General features: G+C 39.1%; 1 protein-coding gene across 1 annotated transcript; it reads left to right on the top strand.

Moving 5' to 3' along the window:
* The first annotated feature begins 567 nt into the window (after nt 1-567).
* LOC124266047 lies at nt 568-19,758 on the top strand. The gene is made up of 6 exons (XM_046700862.1): nt 568-600; nt 3,883-3,952; nt 14,526-14,558; nt 14,861-16,580; nt 16,966-17,125; nt 17,261-19,758. Exons 2-6 carry the CDS (start codon nt 3,937-3,939, stop codon nt 19,001-19,003), a joined length of 3,672 nt encoding a protein of 1,223 aa, XP_046556818.1. The 5' UTR covers nt 568-600; nt 3,883-3,936; the 3' UTR covers nt 19,004-19,758.
* Nucleotides 19,759-21,712: the final 1,954 nt, after the last annotated feature.

Genomic DNA, 21,712 nt, shown 5'->3' with positions numbered 1-21,712 from the left:
GCTACTACAAAATTTACAAACTCATAAATGTTGGGAAGTTTTCGGGTGAGAATATTTACCGAATTGTAATGTGCCAAAGAAAATTCCATTTCTAATGATATACTTTTTGCTTTAGAGACAAGACCTCCCTTATAGTCCGGAAGATGCTAAACAACTGCATGCACGGTTTCCAGAAAACACGGATGTGGTCCCTGTTCGCTAATAACATTCAGTTGAGACATACAAAAACAACAACAACAACAAAAACAACCCCAAACAACTAGATTGGTGCAGGTCGCAGACATTTAACGCTTTGGAGAAATCAACGAAAACGGGAATGATGCTTTCAGAGCTGGGATTCTAAAATATAAGTTTGAACTCAGCTGGCCCGGTTAGCACAAGGGGACACTAACTGTACATGGAGAATTGCAGCGAATACCTGGTATAGGTAAAAAACACTATTATTTCTTCAACATTAAATTACAAGGGGATCTTTCTGATGGGATCTGTGTTAATACCTTATCGTCATAATTTATTCAATATATTTTCAACAACACAAAATGAAACTAGGAATCGCCAGGTCAACTTGACACTACAAGAGCAATATGGCGTCCCACGTAGGTAGGTTCACCTTTCTGTACATGACGATTCATAATACGTTCCTTTCTGGTTGATAAACTGAGAATATCTTACTGCTGGTAAAGGAAATTACATCATTATCCATGCAGAGAGCCCTTACATACTATTTGGAATGACCCCTGTTGTAAGTGTATTCTATTAGCTTTGGGCATACTCGCATTTATCTTCCTTGTCGAGACTTGAAAATATTATTTGTAATCAACAATTGCAAGCTACAAAATAGCCTTGCTTGCATTGGTAACCACATTTCTGTATATATAGTATAATGTTATTTATTACTCGCCAGTGGAAGATACTGTAGTGTAATATTTTTACGGCAATGGTACACTAGTGTAATACCGATAGACATATGGCGACATAATGGTTACAGTTACACCGTCAAAATGCTAATGCCTCTATCGCAATGGTATTAGACCTTGCTTGACTCACGGAAAATTTATATGAGAGTCATCATGCTGTAGGCAGTTTCTGTCGATGTTATGTTGGAGAGTAATAAACAGAATACTAAAGTCACATTTCCACATTTTCGTATACATAGTATAATGTGATATATTTAACAGCGTGACGATCACATGCCATGGTAATGCTATGCACCAACTACTTTGCTGTCAGAAAACAGAATAATGATTTATGTGTACACATGTTTCCATTAGCAACAAACATACAGGCAGCACTTACGCTTAGTCTTTGGAAATCTATAACTCTGATAGGAAAAGGCAGCTAAATTGAGAAGGAGCCCAACCGGAGCGTCAACCTGAGGAAAATGTAGACTCGGTTCATTTGGAGTGTTTGCGTTACAGACAATGCTGGGCGGAAGGGAAAATAGTATGGTTCAGGGACTGTGAGATAGACAGGGCAGTTTTGCAGGCTAGACAGCAGGTATAAAAGCCACATACAAGCGACAAGAAATTGGCCAAGTGCCATCCACATGTCATATAAATAAGTAACACATTCAAATTATTGTTTTATGTTACACTTGATGTGAACGTACCACGGCGTGTACACAGACTTTGTCACCCTGATCTCCTCTACACAGGAAATATATGTCGCACTGACCCACCTTACATTGGTAATAGTAGAACATATGGACCCGGAATCATTTTGAATGTTTCCTCGTTCTTTGTCAACTACAAATGCTGACATTAGTTTCACTTGTCGTCCCAGTTAGTAGTGTTGTAGGAAGTTGGTGTGTAAACATTCATCCGATCTTTTGTGACCCTTTTTTCAAATTTTTCACCGCTCCAATTCGCCCTGTGGTGTATGTTTCATGAGAAAATCAAACCTGGTAATTCTCTGGCAGTGTGCGAAATAGCCACTGGCCCGCTAGCTCGTGGCTAGTAAAAGTCCAGCCGGGCCAGTTAATCTCCACAGTCATTGGCCCGACTGGCTAGTACATTTTCATATGATCATTTTGTAAATATATCGCTCTCTTGGACTTGTTAAGTTATAATACACTTTAATATCATGCAAGATTATGACCTGATACAATTATTGAAATACACAATGCCATACACAATGCCATTTTTTGTTCATCATGCATATGGGCAGCGTAATAATGAAGCCGTGTCATGCCGACAATATCTTATTCTCATCTATTTTTGTAATCATTTTCTTAGTTTCTACATTCAAATTTCGGGCTAGTGAATTATTTTGTGGGCTGGTAACTTTCAGGCTAGCAAAATTTGGAAAACTATTTCGCACACTTTTCTCTGGCAATGACGTATATTTCCTAGGCCGGACGAGACACAACGAGAACCGTCACAGTTATACTAACCATATATCTAGGCTTTTTGGCTTTAAATATTAAGTAGGTTGACTTGTCAGTTAACTGAAAACAAACACTTTGCACTGTGTACAATATTTGGTTAGTTTAAATGTTCAAGTATAGATATCAAAGAATTGATTACACTGTATTTTATTGTGTTCTGACATAACAGTTCGTTATATTCCTATTGTATTTGTTTCCTGTTATTCAAAATCTCCATATCTTTTTCAGGTTCAACAAATCATTAAATGCACTATCGTGTCACAGGCGTTTCTGTTCCGTGCGTGACATGTTCGTGTGATTTGTTTACAGGCTGCCGTCGCATGATAGGAAATGTGAATGGACAATAAACACTTACTTTTTAATGCAAATTGTGCGGATGGCATGTTCTATATACAGGGCAGGACATGTCACTTGGTCTCGTCACTGATTTGACCCGTGAAGATCCGGGTTAGACGTAGCCTTCAGTAACCCATGCTTGTCGTAAGGGGCGACTAACGGGATCGGGTGGTCAGGCTCGCTGACTTGGTTGACACGTGTCATCGGTTCCTAAATATCGCAGATCGATGCTCATGCTGTTGATCACTGGATTGTCTTGTCCAGACTCGATTATTTACAGACCGCCGCCATATAGCTGGAATAGTGCTGAGTGCGGCGTAAAACTAAACTCACTCACTCACTCACTCCTCACTGATTTTCCACTCCTCTCATATTTACCGCTATATTTACGTTACCAATGCATTCTCTGGTGTTGTCGACAATCCTAAAAAGAAGCGGTTTTCTTTGTTTTAACAGAAAGTATAGAAGCGTGTGGCAAAAAAGATGATACCATTCAAGCAGATAGTGGAATTCATGTGAATGCTCAAACACTCGAATTTATGCCATCTCAGAATAGCGTTCACCTCTGTCAAAATGTTTGACTATTTAACATTTCACGCAACTATCCACCAACATAAGGGATTACATCTTTAAAGATATTGTGAATTTACATATCGTATGAAAATGGTTTCTTGAAGGTGTAATTATGTTTTTTCGGTTTGGTAACAATATTCTGTAACGCTATTTATTTTATTTAATCCCACCTGAAGGCTGACATATCCCGATAACGAGTAATATGTTTTAGCAACTGTTAAATCTTGATTCGTGATTGCATAGGCCATTTTGTCATTGTATAATATTGGCAAATTATCTTGAATGGAATAGAAATTTTATCGAAAAATGCGATTGTCTCAGAAAATTCCCCAGAAATAGCCGAGAATGTCGAACAATCGGCAAGGTATTTCTTTGTAATGGTGGGGTAGCCTAGTGGTTAAAGCGTTTGCTCGTCACGCCGAAGCCCCGGGTTCGATTCCCTACATGGGTACAATTTGTGAAGCCCATTTCTGGTGTCCCCCGCCATAACATTGCTGGAATATTGCTAAAAGCGGTGTAAAAACCAAACTCACACACTCACTCACTCTTTTGTAGTGTTTTAATGCTGATGTACTGCTTGTCTTTAGGGCAAGGTACGGTTTTATAACGGCGAGTGATCTAAACGTAATCTAGGAGACAACATGGCGTCCCAAGCAGGTAGGCCAGCATTTGTGTGACTTTTGTAATGTCTTGGATACGGTTCTTTTTTTAGGTACAGAGAAAGCATGTACATATTTATGTGTGTAGAGTATTTTGTTTGTTTTCCGTTTCTTTATCTTTAACTGTCGACTTATCTGGAAATTTGAAGGAAAGGGGCCCCAAGCTAGGGCCGTTTGTGTGTATATTTATGTATTGTGTGTATTTGATAGGACGACTCAGAGGTATAGTTATTGAGCCAATACTATAATTTTAGGCTAAGCGACTGATAATTAGATTTGAATAATGCTTTCACCATACACTGACATATATCAAGGACATGAAATAGGTGTAAGTATATAGATTAGACAACATGCCACATGTTAATATAAAAATCAATTTTTATCATTACCTTTTAAGTATTATTCAATGCTTAAGTCATCGCGCATTACAATTAATATAGCTTTCAAGATACGATTTTTTTAAGGATTACATTTTAACGTATAATGAAATGTTTAATCTGTATGAGTAAAGGTTTGAATAAGTAATTAATTAGGGTTGGGAGGTGCATGTTACGACGTAAATTGTAATAAAACGCAAATTGTAATACTTGCAGCAAATTGTAATAAACTTGACGTAAATTGTAATAAAAACGTAAATTGTAATAAAATTGACGTAAATTGAAATACGCAAATTGTAATAAAATTGACGTAAATTGTAATAATTTTCGTTGCGGTAAAATGTAATAAATATTTACGTAAATTGTAATAACAGTTTTAATCACCCGTAAATACGCGGGTGTTTGTTTTTCGTTGCATTTCATACATCAAATAAGCTTGTTAGGGCGATAACTCAAGAAAGAAATGATGGATTTTGTTCAAATTTTTACCAAGGTATATTGGCGAGATTCACCGACACAAGTGAAATGGAGTGACCTTGAGATTATTTTCAAGGTCACAGCAAAATCTGAGGGTTTTGCCAATATAAAAGATTGTTGGCGCGATAGCCAAGAAATAATTGACAAATCTTAGTCAAATGACGAAAATATACTCTCCCAAAAGAAACGCATCATGAAAATAGCAATTTCATGTAGCAATGAATTAAAACGTGATTCATTTTACAAAAGGTTTTGCTCTGTTTATGAGTCCTATGGTGTTTATGTTTTGAAACATCAACAACAAAACGCACCATCCGTAAAATACCCGTATTTAACAGCATGATTTTTCAATTTCGGCGTGTAGTGTCACAGAATACACAATTCACATGCAATGCACGTGAAAGTTGGGGATCAGATAGTCTCAATGATGGTATATAAAAGGTTGATCGCTGTCTGTCGATTATTCACTGTATTTGGAATATTGTTGACGAACGCAAAATGCCACGTCTAAGTGAAGCCAACCGTCATATCGCCATTGGTTTGCTTGAAGCTGGCCAGTCTCAACGTGCAGTTGCCCGACGCATGAATGTTCACCAAAGCACCATTTCACGGCTCTGGGAGAGATATCGCCGGCAGAATGCGGTAGCAGATGCCCCTCGTAGTGGGCGACCTCGAGCGACCACTGCGGCGCAGGATCGCTACATCCAGGTACATCACCTGCGTCATCGAACAGCTACGGCGACCAGTACCGCTCGACAAATACCCGGATTGAGGAGGCTTTCTGCACAGACCGTCAGGAACAGGTTGAGAGAGGCTGGTTTACGTGCCAGAAGACCTTATTTTGGCCCTGTGCTTCGACAACAACATCGTCGACATCGAGTTCAATGGTGCACCAACGTTCAGGCCTGGAACCTACCGAATTGGCGTAGAATCTGGTTCAGTGATGAATCACGATTTCTATTGGAACGACGCGATGGAAGAATGCGGGTGTACAGACGTCGACGTGAACGTTTCGCCGACGCTTGCGTTCCCAGGTGGACAGATTCGGCCGGGAAGTGTTATGATGTGGGGGCGATCACCTGCCGTAGGAGAAGTGATTTGGTGATGATCAGGGCAACCCTGACGAGCTCAACGGTACTGTGACGAAATCCTACGCCCACACCTCCTTCCAATCATTGATCGCCAGAGGGAGTTGTTTCAACAGGACAATGCCAGGCCCCACACAGCACGTCACACTAGAGACTTCCTCCAGAACCACAACATCAATGTGCTCCTCTGGCCCTCAAGATCACCGGACTTAAACCCGATCGAACATCTGTGGGATGCCCTGGACAGACGGGGTGCGACGCCGTAACCCTCAGCCCCAGACACTTCAGCAACTCGCACCCAGGCACTACAGGCAGAGTGGGCTGCGATTGGGCAACACGAGATTCTGAGACTTATTCGTTCGATGCCGAGGCGATGCCGTGCAGTTCTGGATGCCCACGGTGGTCACACGAGGTATTGACTTCAGCGCCACCACACGTCTCCATGCTTGACACTCAAACTGACTTTCCTCGAGGTTGGTGCCAAAGAGACGGATAAGTCTGCATTCCCAGTGTGCAATTTCGCTATATTTCATTGACTCATAAAGCCTACGAGATGTTTCAAAATAAACATAAAAATACAGTTGAAATTCCTATATGCGTTTCTTTTTGGGAGAGTATATAATCGATATAAACCTCCTACTGTCCTCTGTATCATGTCCTTTCCGCAAATATCTTTTGAGGTTTTGATATGTACAAATATAAAATTAGGGTGGGTTTCTAGCGGGTATATCAAATCAAATCAAATTAGACATTTGTATAGCGCAAAATATCCAGAGTCCTGCTCATGTGCGCTTAGTCGAATACTCGTTTGAAGAGGATAGTTTTGCGACAAGATCGGAAACTGTTGATATTTTCCGATTTTCTGACATTTTCAGGTAATCAATTCCAGAGTACAGCACCCGGTCTGCTAAATGATCTGTCTCCGTATGTTGTGGTTCGGACAAATGGAATAGCCTAGCTGACTAGCAATAAAATGCATCCTAAAATTAAACTTCAGGAAACAAAAAATATGCAAGAAACATTTTTGTATGTTTGAGATTAGTAGAGGTCGGCTAGAATCAAACACACATATTAAACTGCACAAAAGGCAATTTGAAACTACAAATCGCTTGTTCAAATGACTCCCCTTCGGTTTACTGAAAGAACTCGAAAGAAATGATGGATTTTGTTCAAATTTGGTACCAAGGTTTATTGACGAGATTTACCGACACCACTTGAATTTACTGACCTTGAGGTCATTTTAAAGGTCACAGCGAAGGTGTAACAGTTTTGCACATACCAAGCTTGGTAGCCGCGAACTTAGGAAAGAATTAATAGATTTTGATCCAATTTTATATCAAGGTGTATTGGCGGGAATCCCCTACGCAATTGAAACAAAATATGCAAAAACATGTTGTATGTTGGTAAAGTCAAACTTAGATATTAAACTGCACAAAAGCAATTCTAAACTATAATCAGCTTGTTCAAGTGACTCCCCTTCATGTTTACTGAAAGGGGCTTGTTTTGGAGACACTACCCACCCCTTTCAGTTGACGTCATCATAAGGATATAACTCATCCTAAAGTTTTCACTTATTCATACATGATGTCAAGGGTTCAAACTAAATACTGAATGGTCACACAAGTGTCAGCTCTCAATATGTTGTATATCTGGACACAATGTTTTTGAAAATTTAAAATGAGGGTGTCCTAAAAAAGAAACCAGTCCCCGTCTAAATGTAAATCAAGCAATCCAAATCTTTGAATGTTGATGATGACGGGAAGTCATCAATACTATGCTGAACATATTTTATATGATATTATCTGAGGGTATACCATTATCCAAGAGATAGCTGCAATAGTGCAGTTCTAAGGCGTCTGTGACTATCACGCTGAAGGCCCCGGTTTCGAGGAGGCACCGAGGTTCGGTTCCCGAGATGAGCACATTTGCGTAGTATCCTTGGACAAAGATACTTAGATCTACACTGTCTCAGTTCACCCAGCTGTTAAATGGGTACCCGTGAGTATGTGCTGGCAATGTGAGTGTTTAGTTCATTGCGCCTAACAGGCAGCATGGCTGTACAGTCCCCAGGGGAGTTGAAAAGGTATCGGAAACTACGATTTCGATCTCTGAATACTTATGAGCTATTTAAATTACAAAAGCAGAGGAATAAAGTAAATAATCTAAAAGAATAGCCAAGGGAAACGTTTAATCTATTTTTGATAACTATTTATCACCTCAATCTACTCAATCAGGTGGTTACTACTTCATCGGACCCATTCCTCTTCTTGTCACTGATGATTCTGGGATACCTTCAGTTTTACAGATTTGGATAAAGCTCAAACATTAAATGAATATTTTGTATCTGTTTCAAATGTTACTGATGGCGGCAAGACTTTGCCACCTGTTAGCCATCGCTGTGTTAACTGTATAACAAATGTCATTGTAACCGAAAAGGAGGTATCTGATAAGACCTTACCAGCGAAAAAAATCTAGTGGACCTGATGGCATTAACATGAGAGTGTTAAAACGAATTTGTACATCTATAGCTGAACCTCTTTGTTTGTTGTATAATATATCACTGGTGACTGTATTTCCTACATTGTGGAAAACGGGTAATGTTACTCCTATTTTGAAAGAAGGAGATGCATCCCTCCAAACTAATTACAGACCTAATAGTTTATTACCTGTCCTTTGGAAAATCCTTGAAAGAATAATGGTAAAACATGTGCACGACCATTTCCATGAACATAACATTTTAAGTAAATTCCAGTCAGGTTTTACTGCTAGTCATTCTACTACATCTCAACATAGACATTTATCATAATATATGCTCAGTCCTAGATAATCACCACCTTTACTGTATGCTGTTTTGTGATATTTTAAAAGCTTTTTACAGGGCATGGCATAAAGGTTTATTGCACATATTAGAAAAAATGATGGTGTTCGTGGAAACGTACTTAGTTGGTTAACTAACTATCTATCTGGGCCCGGTTGTTCAATACTCGGTTATCTTAACCGCCGGTTAACTCTAACGGCCGGTTAAATCCTTAACCGGCCGTTAGGTAACCGAACGTTAAATATGCGTTGTTCAAAACATGGTTAGTCATGCCGTTAGCTAACGTCGCCGTCAAAGTTTAAGTGTGGTTAACGTCACTGGTTAGCTTCCATATATCCCATAGTTCCGTTTTCTGTTTACTTCCGGTTTACCAAAAGTGGAAACGCAAAATGTTGCCTGCACCCCAAGGGAAAAAAGAAGTCGACTTTTCTCTGCTGACGAAGAGAATGTAATCCAGTCAATGGTTGAGGCCAACTCTATAGTTTATCATAGGCATGCGAATGTCGTAGCGTTACGAACGTTTTGCATTGGAACAGAAGGTTCCAGCCGTTTGCATAATTTATATTTCAAAGACATTATATGATCCCAGCTCTGTAACGGACTTACTTCAATTCCAGCAACAGAAAAGACATTTTAATGAAAAACTATAGCACAGCTATGAATAAAATATGATGAATCCATGAAAATAATATTAATATTAGAAGCATGTTGTCCGTGGATAGAAAATGTATAAATATTACGCACAGAGTTACGCTTAGACGGCTACAGTCTTAATGAATCTTTGAATTCCCACAAGACCTATCGCTCACTTTTCACTCCTTAAATTGTCATGACTGTATGGCCAAGTCGTGAAGATGCTATCAATGTCATTTTATTATTTATTTTGCCAAGTCTGTCAAAAACTGTAATGTATGAACACACATTGCCAAATCTTTTAACATCAAACAATATAGATGTTGTGAAATTAATACCATAGCTTTTATCTGAAATATGCATTTAATACCAATAGAAACTTAATATGTTACTAGCACCACGTGCAAGTAGATCAAACTGTAATCGTACTATAGGCCCCAGGGCCAACACTGTTGAATAAAAGTCGATCTATTATCAGACCTTACTTTAGACAGGAATCTCATGAATAATACTGTGCAATATCGTCATTATCTGAACGTCTTCACAGGCGCATATTCCGGAAAGATGTCTTGAAAACATGAAGCTGCGTCTAATTTATAGATGAACATAATTTCCTCGATACTCATTAATCAGATGAACCTTCATTTAGTTCAATTCACAAGTGACTGCAGAAAATGCATAATTCTTGTTAATGACTTCACGGTCGGAAAACATATATTATATTTCATAAGTGCATTATAGAACGTTGCAACGGTTTGACAGAGAAATACATGTATATGGACACTATTGGGACGCTGGTAACTGTCATCACACATTATTTGACGACATTTCACATGGTTTGAATATAGCCGACTTTATAGAAGATAAATATATAATAATAATAATAATGTGGGTATTTATATAGCACTACATCCAGGTACTAATACCCGCTCATGGCGCAACAATACTATAGGAGAAAAGAAAATAGGTAAAACTATTTACAGAGAGACAATTGAACATAGAAAGTCTAGTAATAGGCAGGACGAAAAAAAGTGGATTTTAGAGACGATTTAAATGTGTCCAAAGATTCAGCAGTCTTGATGTGAGGGGGCAAGTTGTTCCAGAGACTGGCGGCTGCGTGTTGGAATGATCTTTTCCCATAGGATGAGGGTCGAACTTTAGGAATGACAAGTAGCTGGTGATTCTGGGATCGTAATGGTCGGGTTGGAAATGTACTGACACAGAAGACTGGAGAGGTATTCAGGTGTTTGTCCATGTAGAGCTTTGAAAGTGATACATAGAATCTTGAAGTTAATCCGGAATTTGACAGGCAACCAGTGTAGAGACATCAGTGAAGGTGTGATATGTTATTTCTTGGACTTGGGGCAGACGATGCAAGCTGCTGAGTTCTGTAATTTTTGTAGTTTCTGAAGTTGAGTTGAACTGATGCCAAAGTGCAGACTGTTGCAATAGTCGAGTCGAGAGAGTATAATGGATCGAACCAAAGAATGACCACATTTTGTTGTGATGAGATTTCTAATGGAGCTGATGGTTCGCAGATAATAGTGACAGTTCTTATAAACATGGTTGACTTGCGGTTCCAAAACGAACTTGCATCAAGATATACTCCAAGATCCTTAGTGACAGGGGAAGGTTGAATGTGAGATGTTGAAATCTTCACATTGCAGATGGAGGTTTTCTGCAGCTGTTTGGAATTTCCAAGGACGAGCAACTCCGTTTTGTCATCATTCAGTTGGAGTTTCCTTGTGTTCATCCAGGTCTTTATATCGGAAACGCAACTGTCTATGATCTGTAGATCAGTGACTGGAGATTGCAGATTAAGAATCCTGGTAACCTGATTGTCATCAGCATAGGCATAGTGCCCACAGTCATGAGAGTCGATAACCGCGGGAAGAGAGTTTACATATAGCAAGAAGAGAATAGGACCAAGGACCGAGCCCTGGGGCACGCCACATGTTAACTCTACTTTGTCAGATGTATGATTCTGAACTTTTACAACCTGTGTTCGCTGGTCCAAATATGAGGAGAACCAGCTGAGTGCTGAGTCCTTTGACACCAACTTCATGTTCCATTGTGTGTAACAGGCACTTGTGGTCAACCGTGTATAATATCAGTTTACAACACAACTGCCTAAATCTTGGTATTTTCGGAACCAGAGAAGGGATATGCCGATATTTAGGTCGTGAACTCTAGCATATTATGGTCACGAATATAATTTTCTATTTATTACCGAAATCTTTAATTGCGGAAATTACGCGATAATCTACTTTCCAACAAAGGCAGGCTCCCCGTCATCGTTGTATTTAGAAGGCGGCTTCTTAGAAGCAACGTGACGTCATAACATTGTTATTCATGATGTCATGTCACCATGACAAAGTGATATTTTACCCGGTGCATATCGCATCAAAACAAATTATCCCCGATATGTTTGCCCTCGTAGGTTATAATCATTGCTATGATCATTCTTTGAGGTTAATACCACCCGTGGAATTCTTTGTTGTATTTCGAGCGGTGAAACTAAATAAATGATTTCTTTAGTCTACCCATAACAATTAAGGTGTCAACTTCCACTGTATACCTTACAGAAAGAAGTTTTGACTTTACTTTGATAACGAGCACATCTGATCGATTCCTTGCAGCAAATGATGCAATTCAATATCATTTCTACATTTTATTTTATATGCATCAATCAAATACAACAAATGAGTCTAGACAGATTGACTGCTATGTGGCAAGGAATAACCAGGCGTCAGCGATTTATGATATCCTTAGTAAATGTAACTTAAAATTCCCTCTCATAAAAATACAATAATATGTAGTAATATGATGAAGAAAATAATACGAACCAGGTTAAACTATGACAACGCAATATATGAATGTATGATCGAAACATAAATCATAATAAATCACATATGATTAAAACATTAAATTAACTTCAAATATGGCATTGCGTCAACATTGAAAATAATTCGAAAATGAAGAAAAAGAAACATACATTTCAAAGCGTAAACAAACAATATCCTGTTATTTTGGGATATGCTATGAAGAACTTCAAAATGTAATAGAAATAACATTAAATTTTTGAAAGCTATTGCTCGTAAAATATGTCCTTGCGTCAACATCGAAAATAACTCCATAATGAAATACAATAAACTTTAATTTTCGAAACATACACAAATAATCTCTGGCTTTTTTAAGACGTGTCACGAATAATTTCACAGCTGGTAGAATTAACATGAAATTATAGAAACCATATGCTTACAAAAATTTGAAAATTAGTAATGACAAAGGGTTTGTCACAAACATAGCTATTACCCCCGCCACATGTCGATATCTGAATGTCGCAATTATCGTCTGTCTGACCCTAAAAATTATGTAAACCTTGCCGAAACTGTCATCTGATGCCTTGATACAAAATGCGAACAAATTCCATCCATTAGGTTTGGAGATATCGCAAGAATACTCGCTGTGACCTTGAAAATAATCCGAAGGTCACTGAATTCGACTGGCGTTAGACGATACTCCCAACGCATGTTGGTATTACCTTTAAGCAAAACATATTAATTCTGTCTTGTATTTTCGCACTAAAAAGTTAGACATGTGCAAAACACTTTTCACTGTGAACTTAAAATGAGCACAAGTTTCCCAATCAATTGGTGTAGGGGGATTCCCGCCAATACACCTTGATATAAAATTGGATCAAAATCTATTAATTCTTTCCTAAGTTCGCGGCTACCAAGCTTGGCATGTGCAAAACTGTTACGCCTTCGCTGTGATCTTTAAAATGACCTCAAGGTCACTAAATTCAAGTGGTGTCGGTAAATCTCCAATCTCCAGTCAATAAACCTTGGTACCAAATTTGAACAAAATCCATCATTTCTTTCTCGAGTTCTTTCAGTAAACCGAAGGGGGAGTCATTTGAACAAGCGATTGTAGTTTTGAAATTGCTTTTTTGTGCAGTTTAATATCTAAGTTTGATTCTAGCCGACTTCTACCAATCTCAAACATAGCATATTTTGCTTCCTGAAGTTTGTGATGCATTTTATTGCAGATTTTACGTTTTTGGGAGTACCAAGCCAAAATACAAAGTCTCACAAAATGGGGATCGTGAGGCTGCAACATAGCAAAACCAATTTGCTTGAGGCTGACAGATAATATTTAGAAAAATAAAACATAAAAACCGCTGCCTTTGTATCATATTCTAGGTGAGGCTGACTACTATTTGAACGTCCCTCGTAGTTATACCCGTTAGAACACCCACCCACCTCTCCGACTCTACATGCATGCAAGTGTGTTAGATATACCCGTTAGAAACCCACCCCTACCCCAGCCCCACTTTATATGTATACATATCAAAACCTCAAAAGATATTTGCGAAAAGACATGATACAGAGGACAGTTTATATCGATTATATATGAGGACGAATATCATTTTCGTCATTTAACTAAGATTTGTCAATTCATTCTTGGGTTATCGCGCTAACAATCTTTATATTGGCAAAACCCTCAGATTTTTGCTGTGACCTTGAAAATTATCTCAAAATTGGATCAAAATCTATTAATAATTTCCTGAGTTCGCGGCTACCAAGCTTGGTACCAAATATATACCTTGGTCCCAAATTTGAACAAAATCCATCATTTCTTTCTTGAGTTATCGCCCTAACAAGCTTATTTGATGTATGAAATGCAACGAAAAACAAAAACCCGCGTATTTACGAGTGATTAAAACTGTTATTACAATTTACGTAAATATTTATTACATTTTACCGCAACGAAAATTATTACAATTTACGTCAATTTTTATTACAATTTACGTCAAGTTTATTACAATTTACGTCAATTTTTATTACAATTTACGTCAAGTTTATTACAATTTGCTGCAAGTTTATTACAATTTGCTGCAAGTATTACAATTTGCGTTTTTATTACAATTTACGTCGTATTACAATTTACGTCGTAACAGTGCCTATGTCTCATATGCAAGTATAGAGAAAGGGTTTCTAACCTGCCAAAGTGGTGTGTTTTGATCGTATAGCCTCGTTGGGTTTGGAGGCTTGTTCAAACAGTATCGCATTTTATGGCTAACAACGTGCTCGTTTATATTACAAAGTCTCTTTAGGTTACCATGTGTTTGATGAGTCCAGTGTCACTTGAAACTTGACTCTGTTTCTGTTTTAGATAACCCTGGTTCTCGGCTTCATAACATAGCCCGTAAGTGTTTACACCCTTTTTCAATTTTGACAAGAATAAGAGTTTTTGGCAGATGGAAAGTTCAAGAATACGTCATTAACCTTTCTCGTCTAAAGCGATCACTATATTTTGCATACCATATGTCAAATGGTCCCAAGGAATTTGCTAGTCTATTATAATACGCTGATTATTTTGAACAGTGTAAATACTGCTATAGGATGTCACTGGTTCTTTAGATTAACGTATTAGTTGCATCCGTGTTTAGCTGTCAGAATCATACTGGACACTAAAATGAAGAATATATTTCTGTATTTCGCTTTTAGAAACCACCCGGATTCTCATAAACCACGATGGTCCTTCACAGTTTGTATCTACGTTTGCTGAGAGAGCAGCCCTCAAGATTCTAAAATCATATGGGAGCATCTTCATCAAGGGAAATCTGGTTCAGGTAAAATCAAGGATAGGGTTGAAGCTTCTGGACGATATTTCCAAGGAGAAAGGCGTACAGCCTCTCATACTTACGTCATACAGAGAATGGAATCTGGTCCCAACAGCTGAAGGAAAGAAAACCGATGCTACTCCTGGCAGTCCTAAATATGTTGTCATGATTGAAAACATTTTTGGAAGCAGCAACCTTGTGCAGACTCGGGTGGACGAGTGGAGCAGATTGTTTGACATCATGTGGCCTGCTGTAGAATCTGGACACATATATCTCATACTAACATCCAGACCAGACATCAGTGCTCAATGTGAGAGTCAAGTGAAGAAGTACAAACTGATAGAGAACATTCAATGTATCACACTAGACTCGGGGCTATATGCTCTCAGAAACGGAGAGAAGAAGAAACTCATGAGAATGTATTGTGGGAAATTTACTTTTAGTGATGAGGAAATCAGAAGAGCGATTGAAGTGCATGGGGCTCTTGGTTTTCCCCAATGCTGTAAATATTTCGCCAGCAGCAGAAAAGCAAAGGCTAAAGGTATTCAGTTTTTCTTCAAACCATATGAATACATAACAGAGGAAATTGGAATACTCCAAGAAAGTGATCCACTTGGATATCTGGTACTTCTTCTCGTTTTGATGAATGGTGGTCACTTGGCAAATACCCCAGTGAGGTCGTCGAAGAAGACACAGCAGATCGAAGCTCTCATTGGAAGTGGGTTATGTAGCCTTCCTTCTCAGCCCAGTTCCACAGCTATACTGACGAAGGCAGAGTCACTTCGTGGTGTTTACTTAGAGAAGATTGAAGACAAGTTCCAGTTTCACCATCAGTCAATCTTTGATGCTGTTTTCGCATTTGTGTCAAGGATATGCCCAGACATGTTTCTTGGAATATGCCCTGCAAAGTTGTTTGTAGAAATGGTAAAGACTCAGATACATTGTACAAAGTCAAATGAAGTTGTTGTCATGGTGCCTAGGGACAATTATGGGGTTCTTGCTGACAGAATCACAGAGTTACTCCTATCTGAAGACTCTTTGGTAGTCCTCGATCATCCTGCTCTGCATGATGAAGAGTTCACAGACGTCATGTTTGAAAAATGGAAAGATGAGGAAAAGCTGATGGACATTTTGACATTTACAATGCCATACCAACTGGAGATAAAGATTGGCCAACCAGTGTCGAATGGATGTTTGTTCAAATGCAAATTCATCCTACCATGTATGTTACTCAAGCAAATCAGACACCTTACTGAATTGCTGACTGCTGTTCTCACAGACGGTTCTCCGACAGTAATGCTCACAGAGTTGTTGGCATGCGCTGTATATGCGAACGATTTCACTTCAGCCAACATGTTATTGAACATGGACGTGACCCCAGATGAAAGCTGTTTCCGCGCTTTATGTGGATCGCCCAAGACATCAGATGGCACTGATGAGATTGCCAAACATATTCTTTCAGCTGTCACTGAGGACATGGAATTAAAGGATATGTTTTGTGCTGCTGTTTTAAAGGATAACAGTCTAGTTGTGCAACATCTCTTTGAAAGCAAACTCAAAAAAGAGGGAAATGACCATACTGAATGGATGGTTAGACCGTCTTTGTGATTTGCTTTCAAACATGGGTGAGAATGCTAAAGATATCAGTCATTCTAATCGAACAATGGAGGATATCACAGAGAAATGATTGAAACTGCATGCATGCCTGACCCCGAGTTCCTGCTGTGGATGGCAGCAACCCACCCTGTATCCGATATCCTGAAACACCTACTGAGGATGGATCTTGATGTCAATGAGGAGTTTATCAATAGTAAGCCTCTGTATCAAGCTTTGTGCTTTGGTGTGGCCGATAATGTAGCTCTTCTTTTGGAGCATGGTGTTGACATTTGTAAGACCAAAGACAATAGAGTGCTTCATTTGGCAGCAAAGTCGGATTTTCACAGTGAACAGAAAACGTACATACTTTGCTCATATTTGGAATCTCGCCAGGCCGTTATCCCAACTTCTGAAGAAGATTCAAACGACCCTGAGGACGTCGGAGATTCAGAAAATCCCTATGACCAAACAGAGAGGGTGGATCACGAAGATCAAGGAGATACAGAGGAGGATAGAAACACTCAAGATTATATACAAAATGATGAAGAATCAAGTGAGATGCAAGAAGATGTGGGAGAACACGAAAACGATGCCGTTCCTGTTCTTTTGGAGTACTTCCTGAATGCCCAATACAAAGATGAAATGCCAATTCATTCAGCATGTAGCGCTGACAATGCTGGCAGCTTAGGGGGTATTAATTCAAGCAGGCGCTGATGTCAATGCACAGACGGCGGCTGAACAGTCAACACCACTCCATGTAGCAGTGAAGAAAGGATCTGTGGAATGTGTAAAGTTACTATTACGGGCCGATGCATCAGTTGATGTGATTGATTCTGACAATAATACGCCACTAACATGTTCAGATAAAACTGATTTTGAGATAGTGAAGGCCCTTGTCTATGCTGGCATTGACGTAAACTATTCAGGCCGCAGTGGAAGGACATGCCTACATTTGGCATTACAAAATGATGATTTAGCCACTGTCAGGCTACTATGCGATCACGGAGCTGACGTAAATAGTGTGGAAACTGAGGGAGTCACCGTGTTGATGATGGCTGCGCTCCATGGAGAGATACACATGATGAAGTTGTTGTGTGAGAAAGGAGCCAAACTTGACTCAAGGGATGCAAAGGGTGAAACAGTGCTCCATAAAGCCGCCTTATCTACTATAGATGCCGCAGAGAAGCTGCTATACCTGTTTGGGTTTCCACATGCTCCTATAGATATAGAGGACAATGCAGGGAGGACAGTTTTGTTTCCTGGGGTGCAGTCGGAAGATATTGAGGTGATACAAATCATTCGTGACAAGGGGTTGGACTTGCTGAAGTGTGATCAAGATGGAAACAATGCCTTACATGCAGCATGTAAAGACGGTGTTAAAGACTTTGACACCTTATCAACGTTATTTGGAAACAGCTTTGGACACATCAATCAGCAGAATAATCTTGGTGAGACCGTCCTTTACCTCTTGGTTCATGGCAAGATCTCCTGTGACTTTAAACAACTCTTAGATGGAGGTGCCAACCCAAACATAACCAGTGCAAATGGTAAAACAGTTCTTCATGTGGCTGTGGAGAGAGGGAAGCTTGAACTTGTTGAATTACTTCTACAAAGAGACGGCGACCCATGTGTAGCCGATCAAACGGGCACGACACCACTTCACATTGCTTCTCAAAGTGGATATTATAAAATTGTTAAGCTGCTTTTGAAGCACAGATCAGTTCCAAATGCTGTCAATGAAAGTGGCAGAACATCTATCCATCTGGCTTGTGAAAACCTTTACGAGGGTTGTGTCCAGGAGCTCTTAAAAGCACATGCGGATCCTTGTGCAGTAGATACAAAAGGACTGACACCACTTCACCTTTGCGTGGGGGTTAACATCGGTATGAAAGCGCTTCAAAGAAAAATGTTGTATCCCCTTACTCCTTATGGAAAACCATTAGAATCACTGGAGAAATCAAGCATAGAATCAAGAAATTGCATCATGAAAATGCTTTTAGTTGCTGGGGCGAATCCCAACACATCTGACAATGAAAGAAAGTGTATTCTCTATGTTGCATCTATTGAGCAAAGTGCAGAATCCTCAGTTAAAATACTTTTAGAAGCAGAAGCTGTTGTTTCTGCCACAGATCCAGATGGGAGATCGCTTCTTCATTTTGTCGCTGAGAACGGAACGCCTGAAGTTTATAAGCTTCTTGTAGATCGTGGAGCTGATGAATATATGCGGGATCACAATGGAAGAACACCACTACAAATCATGACGAAAAAAAAGCGCAAGAGTAAGGTACAGAATGATCCAAACCTAGTGACTAACATATGGAGAAATATGGGGTTTCCGGTTCCGGATTTACAACCGAACCCACTGGGAACGTTTGCAAATCCATCTGGTTTTGGTCCTCCAAGAAACGTTTCTGCCTGTTACTCCAGTTGAAATTGAAACTGATGTTGTGAGTCCCAATACAGATTCACATCCTGAAACTGGAGCTGAGGGAGAAGACAGAAGCAAAGTGGAAAGTGAAGAAGGTGAAAACCAAACTATTGTTTACCAGAGAGTTGAAAGTATCGACAGTGGCCATGATTGAAGACGCTTGAAATATAGGATGACATTGAAATACTGCGTACACATCAGGTTGAGTGTCAATTAGTTGCAAGGGATAAATAAACGTATTTCAAATAACAATGGAGATGAAGAGTCAATTCAAACTTAATATCAGATACGAGTTTTTGAAACAACGCAAAAATATTATACTCCTTTAGAGGTTCGGCGAGGAAACAAACCTTGCGCTGCTGTAGTACTTAATGCGCATGTAAATACTTACACCACCCGTGGTCACAGTTTGGACTCGAGGGACTACAGATGGAAGCAGGGCTACACTTGAAACCAAAGCAGAACTCTGCAATAAGCTCTGTCAGATCACAACGTTCGATCAACTAGGGCCGTTTTGAAGTTCTGACACACATTAGAGTTTAGTCCAGCGGACCGGAAGTAGCAATACAGTGTGACGTGGAACCTATGATTGTGGGTTCGAATCCTAAATTGGTCCTGGTCATGTTTCTTGGTTTGTTAGCACCCTAACCATAGCTGGCAATGGTTATCAATGTGGTGATCATCAAAGACATGCACTACTTAGTATCCTCCCAGATGACACGCAGTTATTTTATATATATACTGAAAGGCAAAAGAAACGTCGTAATATTAGAAATGACATTTGAGTATCAATGGAATATTTGAAATATATTTTTTAAATATACACCAGAAGTCAAGTTTGAGGAAACATGAATCGTGGTCGTATAGCCTGCATTGCCTGCAATAAAGTATTGTTTGAGATTGAAGTTAGAAATGTTTTTGTTTTTTGGAGAGGAAAAAGTTCCCAGAAACACAACATTGAAATCGAGATGCACGTGCATCATAAATGCATTCAGGCATAAATTGCCGGCTTGAATGGCAATCGTTCACTTGTTTTCTGAACACAGCAGCTATGACTAGGTTAACGAGAGATCAACCACAACAAGCTATTGGACGTCTGCACGCTGGTCAACATGCTCGAGTCATTGCTAATGACTTCAGTTGCAGCGTACGAACGATAGAACGTCTTAGGGTGCGATACAACGCCACCAGCAGCACTGATGACCGTCCACGTAGTGGTCAACCCCGTGTAACAACACGTCGCCAGGACCGTCATATCGTCCGTCAACACGTGCAAGACCTATTCGCAAGGGCCAGAGAAACAGCTTGGGTGACCACAGGAAACAACCAGCGACCAGTCAGTGACCTACCATTCGGCGACGTCTCCAAGCCAGGAACCTGTTTTGTCGATGTCCTGCCAGGAGACCCATATTCACCCGACGTCACCGCGGGGAACGTATCCAAGTGGACACAACAGCGGCAAAACTGTCGTGGGGGACAATGGAGTGGGGTTATCTTCTCTGATGAAAGTCGGTACTGCATTTCAGTGGCGTATTATTTTTAAAAAATAGGTTCAAATGTTCCATTGATTCTTAAATGTCATTTCCAATATTCGACATTTCTTTTGCCTTTCAGTATATATATATATATATATATATATATATATATATATATATAAAAAAAAAGTTGTTATATATATATATATATATATATATATATATATATATATATATATATATATTTGTATAGCGCCAATATCCAGATCACCTGCTGAAAGGCGCTTTGTTTTTCCTTCGATCATTAGATGTCAATCTCAAATGGCACATTGTATTATCAATCTCAACTCCCTGGGGATCATACAACTCTTGCAGCTATGTAACTTATGTAACTGTGATTCTTCAAAGTGGCCTTTATCCAAACATACTGATGTAAATGATTTCTAAATGGTCCTTTTATGAACATTTGTAGATATTGTTACATATTTCACATAAAATATCATGTAATGAGTTGGTTAAATCCATAATCCGGTGTACAGGTGTACATGTCAACATCGAGGTAGTGGAAACAGGTACATTGTGTCTTTCGTGCTGGAGTTTTCATTTGTTGAATATATTGTGTAGAAACACAAGTCCAGCCTAGTAGTTCACTTGTCAGGTTGCCTATTTTCTTTTAAACTATCAAATATATAAGTTAAAGTCTTCATGATTTCAAGATACATATCTGTTTGTGTTGATACATGTCTATACGTTTTGCATACTATTATGTGATTTCTGGATTTATGATTATGATGGAAGGTTGTTCCATTTTTCCGAGGACATCTTGATTATATTATCTATTGATCGTCTGATCATAAAAACACCTGAATCATTGAACATCACGAGGAAACCAGTATTGTGTTAACTGTTCACTATGTAACATAACAACTTTACCATATTTTGGGTGTTTTTTTCTTCTCCTTAATGTTTGTGTGAAATCAGTTTGATGGTTTGATTAATGCTGTGACCTAAGTGTCTTTAGGTATACACGTGATGGTGTCATTATGATTGTTAGACTTCGGGGCATTTCGAAAATTAATGTTTCAGCATAATTTGTATACACCTGTAGCAGTGACGGTTTCACGTATTTAATACATTGTGGTTTTATTGTGTATTTTGATTATTTTTGTTTTATTTAAAAGTCAATAAAAAGTTATACAAAATATTTCCTTTTTTGTGTTGTACAGTGTTGAGGGTA

This window comes from Haliotis rubra, unplaced genomic scaffold (genome assembly GCF_003918875.1).
Source record: "Haliotis rubra isolate DU_JTF1 unplaced genomic scaffold, ASM391887v1 Scf10, whole genome shotgun sequence".
NCBI lineage: Eukaryota > Metazoa > Mollusca > Gastropoda > Lepetellida > Haliotidae > Haliotis > Haliotis rubra.
The sequence above is the reverse complement of the archived record's forward strand: the minus strand, read 5'-3'. Positions and strand labels throughout refer to the sequence as shown.

Coding starts and splice junctions, on each gene's coding strand:
- LOC124266047 (XM_046700862.1), top strand. Junction 14,559..14,860: donor TCGGCTTCATAACATAGCCC/GTAAGTGTTTAC, acceptor TTTCGCTTTTAG/AAACCACCCGGATTCTCATA. Junction 16,581..16,965: donor TGGATGGTTAGACCGTCTTT/GTGATTTGCTTT, acceptor GAATCTCGCCAG/GCCGTTATCCCAACTTCTGA.